The 13620-nt window shown below is 43.7% G+C and overlaps 1 protein-coding gene across 1 annotated transcript in view; it reads left to right on the top strand.

Moving 5' to 3' along the window:
• LOC121546443 (death-inducer obliterator 1-like) overlaps positions 1-13620 on the top strand; it is a 42356-nt gene that overhangs the window by 19464 nt on the left and 9272 nt on the right. Inside the window, exons 8-16 of the mRNA XM_045212410.1 lie at positions 9703-10201; positions 10478-10637; positions 10854-10970; positions 11208-11306; positions 11504-11657; positions 11905-12646; positions 12824-12977; positions 13149-13238; positions 13340-13535. Coding sequence (XP_045068345.1) covers positions 9703-10201; positions 10478-10637; positions 10854-10970; positions 11208-11306; positions 11504-11657; positions 11905-12646; positions 12824-12977; positions 13149-13238; positions 13340-13535 — 2211 coding nt within the window. The remainder of the gene's footprint in view (positions 1-9702; positions 10202-10477; positions 10638-10853; positions 10971-11207; positions 11307-11503; positions 11658-11904; positions 12647-12823; positions 12978-13148; positions 13239-13339; positions 13536-13620) is intronic.

The raw sequence follows: 13620 nt of genomic DNA, 5'->3' as shown, positions 1-13620 counted from the left end.
CTGGCCTGTCTCCTGGTAGCGCCTCCATGCTCTGGACACTACGCTGACAGACACAGCAAACCTTCTTGCCACAGCTCGCATTGATGTGCCATCCTGGATGAGCTGCACTACCTGAGCCACTTGTGTGGGTTGTAGACTCCGTCTCATGCTACCACTAGAGTGAAAGCACCGCCAGTATTCAAAAGTACCCAAAACATCAGCCAGGAAGCATAGGAACTGAGAAGTGGTATGTGGTCACCACCTGCAAAACCAGTCCTTTATTGGGGGTGTCTTGCTAATTGCCTATAATTTCCACCTGTTGTCTATTCCATTTGCACAACAGCATGTGAAATGTATTGTCAATCAGTGTTGCTTCCTAAGTGGACAGTTTGATTTCACAGAAGTGTGATTGACTTGGAGTTACATTGTGTTGTTTAAGTGTTCCCTTTATTTTTTTGAGCAGTGTACATTTGACTGGTCATGCTTTTGGTCTATAGGCACATTTAAATAATTGAGTGGAATTAAATTGGCGCGTGTACAGTATATTCATTATGTAGGCTATCTTATTTATCACACGTACAGCATACAGAAACAGAGTCTTTGAGCGGAAAATCTGTCAGAGCGCCAGAGTTGCATCTCAAACAGCAAATTCATAGGCAATGGAAGGCAGGCTTCATCAGTGCATCACACACCACTGCCTCCAGCAATGAGCTGGAGGCGGTATGCATTTTCAAAACATATACTTCATTATTTGAAACCTGAACATTTTACTACATATTATGAGGCATGTCTTACCTTGCTTCAAAGTAGGCCTAGCCAAAATCAGACCATATCTGTGGAGGCAATTATTTTATATCAACTTTCTTTCGTTGTCCAGTAGCCAAAGGCACAATCCTAGTCATATTAGCAACCCATGCTAATGGTTGCATATTACAGTCGTGGTCAAAAGTATTGAGAATGACACATACTAATTTTCACAAAGTCTGCTGCCTCAGTTTTGATGATGGCAATTTGCATATACTCCAGAATGTCATGAAGAGTGATCAGATGAATTGCAGTTAATTGCAAAGTCCCTCTTTGCCATGAAAATGAACTTAATCCCCAAAAAACAATTCCACTGCATTTCAGCCCTGCCACAAAAGGACCAGCTGCCATCATGTCAGTGATTCTCTCGTTAACACAGGTGAGAGTGTTGACGAGGACAAGGCTGGAGATCACTCTGTCATGCTGATTGAGTTAGAATAACAGACTGGAAGCTTTAAAAGGAGGGTGGTGCTTGAAATCATTGTTCTTCCTCTGTTAACCATGGTTACCTGCAAGGAAACACGTGCCGTCATCATTGCTTTGCACAAAAAGGGCTTCACAGGCAAGGATATTGCTGCTAGTAAGATTGCACCTAAATCAACCATTTATCGGATCATCAAGAACTTCAAGGAGAGAGGTTCAATTGTTGTGAAGAAGGCGTCAGGGCGCCCAAGAAAGTCCAGCAAGCGCCAGGACCGTCTCCTAAAGTTGGTTCAGCTGCGAGATCGGGGCACCACCAGTGCAGAGCTTGCTCAGGAATGGCAGCAGGCAGGTGTGAGTGCATCTGCACGCACAGTGAGGCGAAGCCTTTGGGAGGATGGCCTGGTGTCAAGAAGGGCAGCAAAGAAGCCACTTCTCTCCAGGAAAAACATCAGGGACAGACTGATATTCTGCAAAAGGTACAGGGATTGGACTGCTGAGGACTGGGGTAAAGTCATTTTCTCTGATGAATCCCCTTTCCGATTGTTTGGGGCATCCCAAACAAGGTGAGCCCTACCATCAGTCCTGTGTCATGCCAACAGTAAAGCATCCTGAGACCATTCATGTGTGGGGTTGCTTCTCAGCCAAGGGAGTGGGCTCACTCACAATTTTGCCTAAGAACACAGCCATGAATAAAAAATGGTACCAACACATCCTCCGAGAGCAACTTCTCCCAACCATCCAAGAACAGTTTGGTGACGACCAATGCCTTTTCCAGCATGATGGAGCACCTTGCCATAAGGCAAAAGTGATAACTAAGTGGCTCAGGGAACAAAACATCGAAAATGTTGGGTCCATGGCCAGGAAACTCCCCAGACCTTAATCCCATTGAGAACTTGTGGTCGATCCTCAAAAGGTGGGTGGACAAACAAAAACCCACAAGTTCTGACAAACTCCAAGCATTGATTATGCAAGAATGGGCTGCCATCAGTCAGGATGTGGCCCAGAAGTTAATAGACAGCATGCCAGGGCGGATTGCAGAGGTCTTGAAAAAGAAGGGTCAACACTGCAAATATTGACTCTTTGCATAAACTTAATGTAATTGTCAATAAAAGCCTCTGACACTTATGGAATTCTTGTAATTATACTTCAGTATACCATAGTAACAACTGACAAAAATATCTCATAACACTGAAGCAGCAAACTTTGTGAAGACCAATACTTGTCATTCTCAACTTTTGACCACGACTGTAGATTTCCCCTCGTTCTAAATTTCTAATGGATATTTTCATCTCTGTCACATGAAACCGCTCGCATGCTTTTAACAACAGTGTTTTCTCGCTAACACATAACTGCCTTGTGTGCATTTCTACACTTATAATGTGAAGAAATAAGTTTATCAACATTTTAAGCTAAACATTCTGATCTGTTGCATCAGACTCATTGCTTTTTAACGTTTTCAATTTTTTGTATGTAGCCTAGGCCTACTGGTTGCATGCATTTGGGATCTTTCGTCCCACAACTGTCCCAGAGTTTGTTTGGAATAGGCTATTTCTTTCTTGACAAGCTGACCAATGGAATAGGTAAACGTTTCTACTATGGTGGATAGTAGATTGACATAGGCTAGTGATTTTGCTGTTCGTTACTTGTCTTGCTGGCTGAGGAAAAGTAAATGTGGACAGTTATTCTAACATCTTCAAAGTGTGCATCAGAATTTGGTAAGAAGGACCGCACATCGTTGCATCCTCAACTTGCATGTTCTGTTAATATGAATGACCATAATCTAAATGTGATTTCTGTCCTTCTGAGCACCATGAGTGGACGCCCTAATCAGGTTACGCACCCAATGCATATCCGGTAAATTTCTCAAACATTCAGTAAATTAACATGCTGCTAGTCAAATGTCCGGCGCCACATTTTCCTAACGGAAACCCTGACATGACCCTAAGCATGATGGGATGTTAATTGTTTAATTCACTCAGGAACCACACCTGTGGAAGCACCTGCTTTCAATATACAATATACACTGCTCAAAAAAATTAAGGGAACACTTAAACAACACAATGTAACTCCAAGTCAATCACACTTCTGTGAAATCAAACTGTCCACTTAGGAAGCAACACTGATTGACAATAAATGTCACATGTTGTTGTGCAAATGGAATAGACAACAGGTGGAAATTATAGGCAATTAGCAAGACACCCCCCAATAAAGGACTGGTTTTGCAGGTGGTGACCACAGACCACTTCTCAGTTCCTATGCTTCCTGGCTGATGTTTTGGTCACTTTTGAATGCTGGTGGTGCTTTCACTCTAGTGGTAGCATGAGACTGAGTCTACAACCCACACAAGTGGCTCAGGTAGTGCAGCTCATCCAGGATGGCACATCAATGCGAGCTGTGGCAAGAAGGTTTGCTGTGTCTGTCAGCGTAGTGTCCAGAGCATGGAGGCGCTACCAGGAGACAGGCCAGTACATCAGGAGATGTGGAGGAGGCCGTGCAGGACGTTTGGAATTTGCCAGAGAACACCAAGATTGGCAAATTCGCCACTGGCGCCCATTGCTCTTCACAGATGAAAGCAGGTTCACACTGAGCACGTGACAGACGTGACAGAGTCTGGAGACGCCGCGAAGAACGTTCTGCTGCCTGCAACATCCTCCAGCATGACCGGTTTGGCGGTGGGTCAGTCATGGTGTGGGGTGGCATTTCTTTGGGGGGCCGCACAGCCCTCCATGTGCTCGCCAGAGGTAGCCTGACTTCCATTAGGTACCGAGATGAGATCCTCAGACCCCTTGTGAGACCATATGCTGGTGCGGTTGGCCCTGGGTTCCTCCTAATGCAAGACAATGCTAGACCTCATGTGGCTGGAGTGTGTCAGCAGTTCCTGCAAGAGGAAGGCATTGATGCTATGGACTGGCCCGCCCGTTCCCCAGACCTGAATCCAATTGAGCACATCTGGGACATCATGTCTCGCTCCATCCACCAACGCCACATTGCACCACAGACTGTCCAGGAGTTGGCGGATGCTTTAGTCCAGGTCTGGGAGGAGATCCCTCAGGAGACCATCCGCCACCTCATCAGGAGCATGCCCAGGCGTTGTAGGGAGGTCATACAGGCACGTGGAGGCCACACACACTACTGAGCCTAATTTTGACTTGTTTTAAGGACATTACATCAAAGTTGGATCAGCCTGTAGTGTGGTTTTCCACTTTAATTTTGAGGGTGACTCCAAATCCAGACCTCCATGGGTTGATACATTTGATTTCCATTAATAATTTTTGTGTGATTTTGTTTTCAGCACATTCAACTATGTAAAGAAAAAAGTATTTAATAAGATTATTTCATTCATTCAGATCTAGGATGTGTTATTTTAGTGTTCCCTTAATTTTTTTTGAGCAGTGTGTGTATGTGTATATATATATATATATATATATATATATATATATATGTATATATATATACAAAAGTATTTGGACACCCCTTCAAATTAGTGTATTCGGCTATTTCAGCCACACACGTTGCTGACAGGTGTATAAAATCGAGCACACAGCCATGCAATCTCCATAGACAAACATTGGCAGTAGAATGGCTTTACTCTAGCTCAGTGACTTTCAACGTGGCACCGTCATAGGATGCCACCTTTCCAACAAGTCAGTTCGTCACATTTCTGCCCTGCTGGAGCTTCCCCGGTCAGCTGTAAGTGCTGTTATTTTGAAGTGGAAATGTCTAGGAGCAACAACGGCTCAGCCGCGAAGTGGTAGGCCACACAAGCTCACAGAACGGGACTGCCAAGTGCTGAAGCGCGAAGCACGTAAAAATCGTCTGTCCTCGGTTGCAACACTACAGAGTTCCAAACTGCCTCTGGAAGCAACATCAGCACAATAACTGTTTGTCGGGAGCTTCATGAAATTGATTTCTATGGCCGAGCAGCCGCACACAAGCCTAAGATCAACATGCGCAATGCCAAGCATCGGCTGGAGTGGTGTAAAGCTCGCCGCCATTGGACTCTGGAGCAGTGGAAACACGTTCTCTGGAGTGATGAATCAAGCTTCACCATCTGGCAGTCTGACAGACGAATCTGGGTTTGGCGGATGCCAGGAGAACGCTACCTGCCCGAATGCATAGTGCCAACTGTAAAGTTTGGTGGAGGAGGAATAATGGTCTGTTACAGCATACAATGACATTGTAGATGATTCTGTGCTTCCAACTTTGTGGCAACAGTTTAGGGAAGGCCCTTTCCTGTTTCAGCATGACAATGCCCCCGTGCACAAAGTGAGGTCCATACAGAAATGGTTTGTCGAGATCGGTGTGGAAGAACATAAATAATAATAATATGCCATTTAGCAGACGCTTTTATCCAAAGCGACTTACAGTCATGCGTGCATACATTATTAAAAATTTTTTTTGTGTATGGGTGGTCCCGGGGATCGAACCCACTACCTTAGCGTTACAAGCGCCGTGCTCTACCAGCTGAGCTACAGAGGACCAACATGACTGGCCTGCACAGAGCCCTGACCTCAACCCCATCGAACACCTTTGGGATGAATTGGAACGCTGACTGCGAGCCAGGCCTAATCACCCAACATCAGTGCCCGACCTCACTAATGCTCTTGTGGCTGAATGGAAGCAAATCCCCGCAGCAATGTTCCATCTAGTGGAAAGCCTACCCAGAAGAGTAAGCTGTTATAGCAGCAAAGGGGGTACCAACTCCATATTAATGTAAATGAGATGTTCGATGAGCAGGTGTCCACATACTTTTGGTCATGTAGTGTACTTTGTATCCCTCATTTACTCAAGTGTTTCCTTTATTTTGGCTTTATCCTTTATTTCATTTACTCAAGTGTAAACTTGAGTTCGGCCTACTTCAGCTTCTCTTCCATTCAAATGTGCAGTCACAACATTACAGACCATCAGATGTAAATGTGGACAACACATCTGACAGCTTTGCATATCAACATACTGAGACATGACACACTTTTTGTTATTATGCGTTAGTGGAGACATTTTTTGTTTAGTTCAGAGCAGTGGAGCCTGGTGTCACTGGTTCAGAGATATTAAGCGCTTTAAAAAGCAATAAATCCCTTTGAAAAGGGCGTATGTGGCATTGATTCGAGTCAAACAGTTATTCTAGTGTCCAAATAGACTACAAAGTGTAAATGGGATAATTTTGGTCATCCGTGCATCACAACGGGTAATGAAGGTTGGGTTTACATTTGATGTCCATTTGACCATGGGGTGAACTGGTGCAGTGATTGCTCTCTATCCAATAGCATAGACAGTGAGACAGACCTGCCCCGCAGCTCCGACTTTGTTTACATAAGACAAGTCATCATGCATATTTGAACTTGAGAAATACTGCACCAAGCACCTTAGTTAGATGTAGAATTGCGCAATCTTAGATTCATTCTGGGGATTTTGAGGAAGTGAAATAGGCTTCCGCGTCTAGTGTGTCTCATGGGGAACAAACATCATGAACCAAAAGCGGAATCGGTCAGGAAACACACTTCCAAGACTGAAATCTCGTTTTTCTAATGAGTAACAGAAAAATACACTTGCCAATCGGCGTGTTCATTGGCTCTTTTAATGATGAACAAGCTTTTTCATAAGCCAGGAGTCATATCATATTAGCAATGGCATCATTTGCAGGAATTTACTTTGAGTGAAACATTAACATGTAGGTATGGGGAGGGGCATTTAAAGATCCCGGGCTGGGTTTCCCAAAAGCATCGTAGCACTAAGATCATCTTAATTCCATTTAAACTATACTGAACAAAAAATATAAACGCAACATGTAAAGTGTTGGTCCCATTTTCATGAGTTGAAATAAGATCCCAGAAATGTTTCATATGCACAAAAAGCTAATTTATCTCAAATGTTGTGCACAAATTTGTTTACATCCCTGTTAGTCAGCATTTCTCCTTTGCCAAGATAATCCATCCTCCTGACAGGTGTGGCATATCAAGAAGCTGATTAAACAGCATGATCATTACACAGGTGCACCTTGTGCTGGGGACAATAAAAGGCCACTCTAAAATGTGCAGTTTTGTCACACAACACGATGCCACAGATGTCTCACATTTTGAGGGAGCGTGCAATTGGCATGCTGACTGCAGGAATGTCCACCAGAGCTGTTGCCAGATAATTGTATGCTAATTTCTCTACCATAAGCCGCCTCCAACATCGTTTTAGAGAATTTAGCAGTACGTCCAACCGGCCTCACAAGCGCAGACCACGTGTAACCACGCCAACCCTGGACCTCCACATCTGGCTTCTTCACCTGCGGGATCGTGCCCTCCCGGGCCTACCCATGGCTGCACCCCTGCCCAGTCATGTGAAATACAAATCGATTAGGGCCTAATGAATTTATTTCAATTGACTGATTTCCTTCTATGAACTGTAACTTGTTGCGTTTATATTTTTGTTCAGTATAAATGGACGAAAGATGATCTTAGTGCTACGATGCTTTTGAGAAACCCAGCCCTGGTTAAGTTACCGTGTGATTGGGCGTTTAGAATACTAAAATGAACATGAACCTTCTTATGATGGTATAAAGGTCAGCCATTTTGATCAGTGTTGATCAACCATACATTGCCAGTGCTGTGATAAGATATTGTGTAAAATAATGAATTTGAAGAATGTATGTTTGTTAGCTAGCTAGCCAGCTAGTTTTAGAGGAATGATTCCATTCAAATTAACTGCCAATATGCCAACATTCCATTCAAACAATGCAGTCAATCCGCAGCCCCATACACTGGCTAAAATCAGTTAATGATAGGACTTGGACAAGTTGTAAATGCAACAAGTACTGCTTGTATCATATAGCACTCTCAGCTTTTCAAGAAAACAAAAATGGAGACTATTTATACCATTTTTGTTGTTGTTGTTGTATAAAACCTGTATAAACTGTAGGCCTATTTATAATTCTATTACAATATTTTAGGTTGACAATTCTATTGCACAATTTCTAATATCACATGCCTTACTTTAATTTTCCTGCTTAAGTAAAATCAGGATTATGCCTCTACTGCCATTCATTCTATTTAGACTGGTTTGGAATCCTCCCTGACCTATATGGCTGCTGTTTTTCACCCCATTTTGGAACTTTGAGGGTTTATTAATTACATTTAATATGATCAGGATTATGGGTTTCCTACTTTTAAAAAAAAAATGTGATCATTGGAGTCATAGGTCATCATGGGTCACAGTACTGCCCTGCTGTCATTGCACAGTAGGACAGAGGGGCCCTGGCCCCCCCAATATAGGTCTTCTTTACCACCTTTCTTGCATGAAATGACATTGTTTCAATCTGGTCTGTCAGCCAGGTCTCATTTATTTAGATATACTTCTATTACATTGCACTACAAATTAGATTTTCATTTATACGTTTTATGTTTTAGCACAGGAAATTTGAGGTTTCCGACATGGAGTCCCACTATCAGTCAGTTTACATGACAGTTGATTTGTCACTCAACTGCTTTAACACCTTCTAGAGACAAAAATGGATACATGAATACAAATGTATTATTGATATAATATCTTTATTGTCCATTAAACAACAAAGATGATTCTATTTTGGTGTCACAATACCAGCACCCAACTGCCTGAGACACACACACACACACACACACACACACGAGAGGCTGAACCCGTCACAGGGTCAGCTGCAGGGCATTGCCTGTGGAGAGGGTGTGATGCCAGCAACCCCCAAGTTATTTGATGTAAATGTATTTGCATTGTAGTGGTTACAAATAGTATTTCAGTGGGCTATGAACAGTCCGTTCTTAAACCTGTTTAGCATAAATATTTTGGGTTTTCAAGGGACCATATCCTACTCTCTGCCCTTGCCTTACTGTTCTCAATCAAAAGACTTAGCTGACAAAGAAGAAGAAAAGTCACAATTTTCCTACCTGGGATTTTACTAGCTGATAACAATGGCACAACATCACAATGGGCTAACACAAAGGGGGACTCTTTTTTTTCTAGTAATGAATTGAGGAGCCATTAAAGCCACACTGTACAGACCATCAATGAGTGGGCCCCCAACAAAAACATGAACAATAGTGCAAATACATCCCATCACATTTTCCAATGCAAATACATTTTTATGATTTATCTGTAGTGGTCAAGGAATAACATTCCATGAGATCAACATTACTTTTTACAAACATGATTTGAAGCTGTACATCATTTGGCTACAGAGTCAAAGGTAATTGTTTTTGGTAATTATTAGGTCGAACAAACCTAATCTCATCACACTGTACATCTCAGCCCAAGAAATACAATTTTGAAGCTGATTCAATGGTAGTGGTTAATCACATGCGTGCACTGTTCATACTTAATTAACTGGCAATAACACACGTATACATATGTTGACAAATTGACCTCATGGCTTATTACACTGACTTCCTATAACAGGTTTTGTTGATTATATTCATAGCTACCAGATGCCATATTGACTTATCAGTGCTGATTCAGTTCCCCTGTTATTCTATTTTCTAACAGCAGAAAAGGCCAGTGAGCAGGTAGAGGTTGAGATTGAGCCCATGGCTCCTCAGACACATTCTCCAGGTAACTCTCCCTCAGACTACATCACTGAGTCCTCCCCTCCTCTGGGAAGTGCTCCAGGAAAAACCAAGAGACCAGCAAACAGCTGCAGTGTCTCCAGGAAACCCTCTGTCGATACATCCCCTGTCAAACAACCCAACCCCCCCAAATCCAGCCCCTCTCCGACCCCTGAGGCCCCAAGCACCTCAGCCTCCAGACACCACGAAACAGGGGCCCTGAGGATCGGCAAGACGTCCTTCACCATCCCTAAGAAGCAGCCTCAACCCCTCGTGACTCCCACTCTACCCTCACCTTCACCCCCCACCCCAATGAATGAAACAAGGATCCTGCCCGTGTCCCCAGCCCCTATCGCCCCTTCCTCCAGACCCCCCCAGCCAGCCAACAACCAGGTCAGGCAGAGCATCCAACGCTCTCTCACCAACATCCTGATCAAGAGGTGAATATAAAGAAAGAGATGGCAAAATATAGAAAAGTACTCTCACACACACACAGGATCACATTGATTGACAAAGAAATGGTGGCTTAGTCTGAGATGACACCCTATTCCTTATAAAGTGCACTAGTTTTGACCAGAGCCCATAGTTCTCGTCAAAGGTAGTGCACTATATAGGGATAGGGTGCCATTTCGGACACACCCATTGCTTGAGCTCTCTTTTGAATGTAGGGCAAAAATGTTATTAAAAGATGACTAATTACATTTTGATTTTATAAGGGTGTGCGACTGTGACGATTTGGAGAGGTCTGAGAGAGAAGTGGCAAAGCTGGTCACCAACATCGAGACGGAGATGTTTAACATATTTAACAATACAGATAGCAAGTACATGAACAAGTACCGAACCATCATGTTCAACCTAAAAGACCCCAAAAATAAGGTTGGTCGATAGACAGCAAAAAAACATATGCTTTGTCATATGAAATAAATCTAAACTCCACATATACAATTCTCTGTTATACAGCATTTCATTGAAAAAGATATGAAAACAACTATTCAATGTAACAAATGTGCCCGCGTCCTTACAAAGTAGACTTCTAGTTCACCATGTGGTAGTATGCTTCATTGATTGTCTCTTATTTGGGTGGGTCTCCAGGGTTTGTTCTACAGCGTCATCCGTGGTGAGGTCAGTCCCTTCAGACTGGCCAGGATGAGCCAGCGGGACATGCAGGCCACAAAGGTCTCAGAGGCGAGCAAAAAAGACACTCCAGAGGTACAGTATAATATAGCCTATGCAGAAACCTAATCTAAGCCAAAAGCGTATAATAATAATAATAATAATAAACTAAAGAAGACCATTTGAATTTTAATGTAATGTGCACAAGTACAATGAAATACAAAAAAGAACATAAAAAATAGCATACAAAATTCACCATCATTCTTCACTGAGAACTGTATCCATAACTTTACCAGTTGATTGAGGTGTTGTCTGTGTGTCTTGCCGGTCCAGGAGTCTGGTCCCAAAGCCCCATGTGTGCTGCCAAATCCAGCGCCTGAGCCAGTGAAGGTTGATCTACCTAGTATTCCTTTTAGGCCCAATAGACACATGGTATGTACAACATGTATTGTCTACTCATACTGATGCAATAAAACATCTAGGAAATGATATCTCCCTCAATAGGTGATCAGTTCATCTTCAAATGTAGCATACCTTTTATTAGATGAGCATTTCGGTGTGTCTGTATCTATGAGTGTGCATCTAAGTGTAACGTTTTAAATAAATGTGTGACAATCCTATTTTCTCAGGAACAGAAGAGCACTCTCCCTGCTGCCCCTAAGGCCAGACCTAGCCAGTCGAACCAGAACAGCTCAGTCCCAGACATCCTCAGCTGCATGCTGAAAGACACAACTGCCGAGCACAGAGCTCACCTGTTTGACCTCAAGTGCAAGATCTGCACAGGTAAATAAAAAAAGATAAAGTAAAATTACAGTGTACACATTACAACAACATCCAACAAACACCATAATATCATGTTCGCCTTCTGCACTGTGTCAAACTATGTTAGTGAAGGGCAACAGGGTCGGCAACAGTGTTGATTTCAACTCCCAACGTCAAATGAATGATTTACTGCACTTCTATGGTGTCGAGCGTAATGATGCTGCTAACAGATGTTTTGTGTGGGTTGGTGTCTGTTTCTGCCCTTCAGGTCAGATAGCAGTCGAGGGTGAGGAGGAGCCTGTTCCCAAGAAGTCTAAACTCTCTGGGTCATCGTCATCCTCCACCAACCCAGACGAATGGAAAGACAGGCCATCTCGGCCACCCTGGATGTATGCCAGAACAGATCCCAGAACAGAGGAGAGAGGATGGAGAACTCCAGCAGGAGATGAATCACCCCTCCTTGCACCCCCTGACTCCCCCACCATGGATTCCCCTGCTTCCCCCCTAATGGAGGACGATTCTGTCTTAACCATCATGGAATCTCCCGCTTCACCCACAATGGAATCTCCCGCTTCTCCACCAATGGAATCTCCCGCCTCCCCCATTTTGGAATCCCCTGCCTCCCCTGTCATGGATTCTCCCGCCTCCCCCATTCTGGAAAACCGCAAAGCCAAGACACCGTCCAGAATGTATACCCCAGTCATGATCCCGGCTGTTTCTACGGTAACCATCACAAGGCGTGATCCCCGCACTGCTGGCAACCGTTCTGCTGCTATGTCTGGTGACCCCCACACCGCTGGCAACCGCACTCCTGCAATGGCAACTGTCGCCATGTCTACAGTCCCACCTCCGCCAGTCTCTTATGTCCCTGCGAAACTGAGCAAGCCATTCATGCCCTTGCCACCACCCCAATCCCTGCCACCAACGCCAGCATTACCCAAATCTATCCTGATGAAGCCATCCTCCTCATCGTTCTATGGTTCTTCAGGATCCTCTGCATCCTCTTCAAGGTATCTCCTCTCAGCTTGCCACCATCACTACAAGTGATCCTTGATAAGAAAGTGTTTTACGATAATTAGTGCATGTTCATTTCAGTCAGAATATAAATTATGTTTCCTCCTCTGTGCATGATTTACAGCTGAGTGAATGGGCAGTAATTGACTCTAATTGTGATGTTGTGTTTGCAGGGCTGTGAACTCCCACTCCCCTCAAGATGGGGAGACGACCCAGTTCCTGGCCAAGCAGGAAGTAGTGTGGAAGGGCTTCCTCAACATGATCAGCGTGGCCAAGTTCGTCACCAAGGGCTATCTGGTCTCCGGGCCTTCCGAATATCTCAAAGAGGTAACGAATATAACACATAATTATGCTACCGTGACTGCAAGAGAAAAATAGGAGAGCATTGTCAGATATCTTTAGATTAGTTTATTTATGAACATTTTAAGACAATACCTCTCATAAACAACATAGCAGTTTTGTCTATATGGATATTAACAAAACATTTATTTTGTTTAGGATCTGCCTGATACCATACAGCTTGGTGGAAGAATCATGCCTCAAACTGTGTGGGATTACATCGGGAGAGTGAAGACCTCTGTTACAAAGGCAAGCCCTCCCTCTGTCATTATGAAAGAAACTATAAAATGTAGATAGGGTCTGTGTATGTCTTTCTGTCTCAATGATAAGAGATTATTATTGGCCCACAGGAGCTGTGTGTGATCCGGTTCCACCCAGCGACAGAGGAGGAGGAGGTGGCCTATGTGTCTCTGTTCTCCTACTTCAGCAGCAGACGGCGCTTCGGGGTGGTGGCCAACAACAGCCGCAGCATTAAGGACATCTACCTCATCCCACTCAGCGCAAAGGAGTCCATTCCATCCAAACTTCAACCCTTCGAAGGATCAGGTAAGAAAATGCTGTCATTTAGGCCAACATGTAGAAGGCTACACAGATGGTGCACTGACATTTGAATGCGGGTATATATTTTTAG

This window comes from Coregonus clupeaformis, unplaced genomic scaffold (assembly GCF_020615455.1).
Source record: "Coregonus clupeaformis isolate EN_2021a unplaced genomic scaffold, ASM2061545v1 scaf0012, whole genome shotgun sequence".
Lineage (NCBI taxonomy): Eukaryota > Metazoa > Chordata > Actinopteri > Salmoniformes > Salmonidae > Coregonus > Coregonus clupeaformis.
This window is presented reverse-complemented; position numbering and strand designations above follow the sequence as displayed.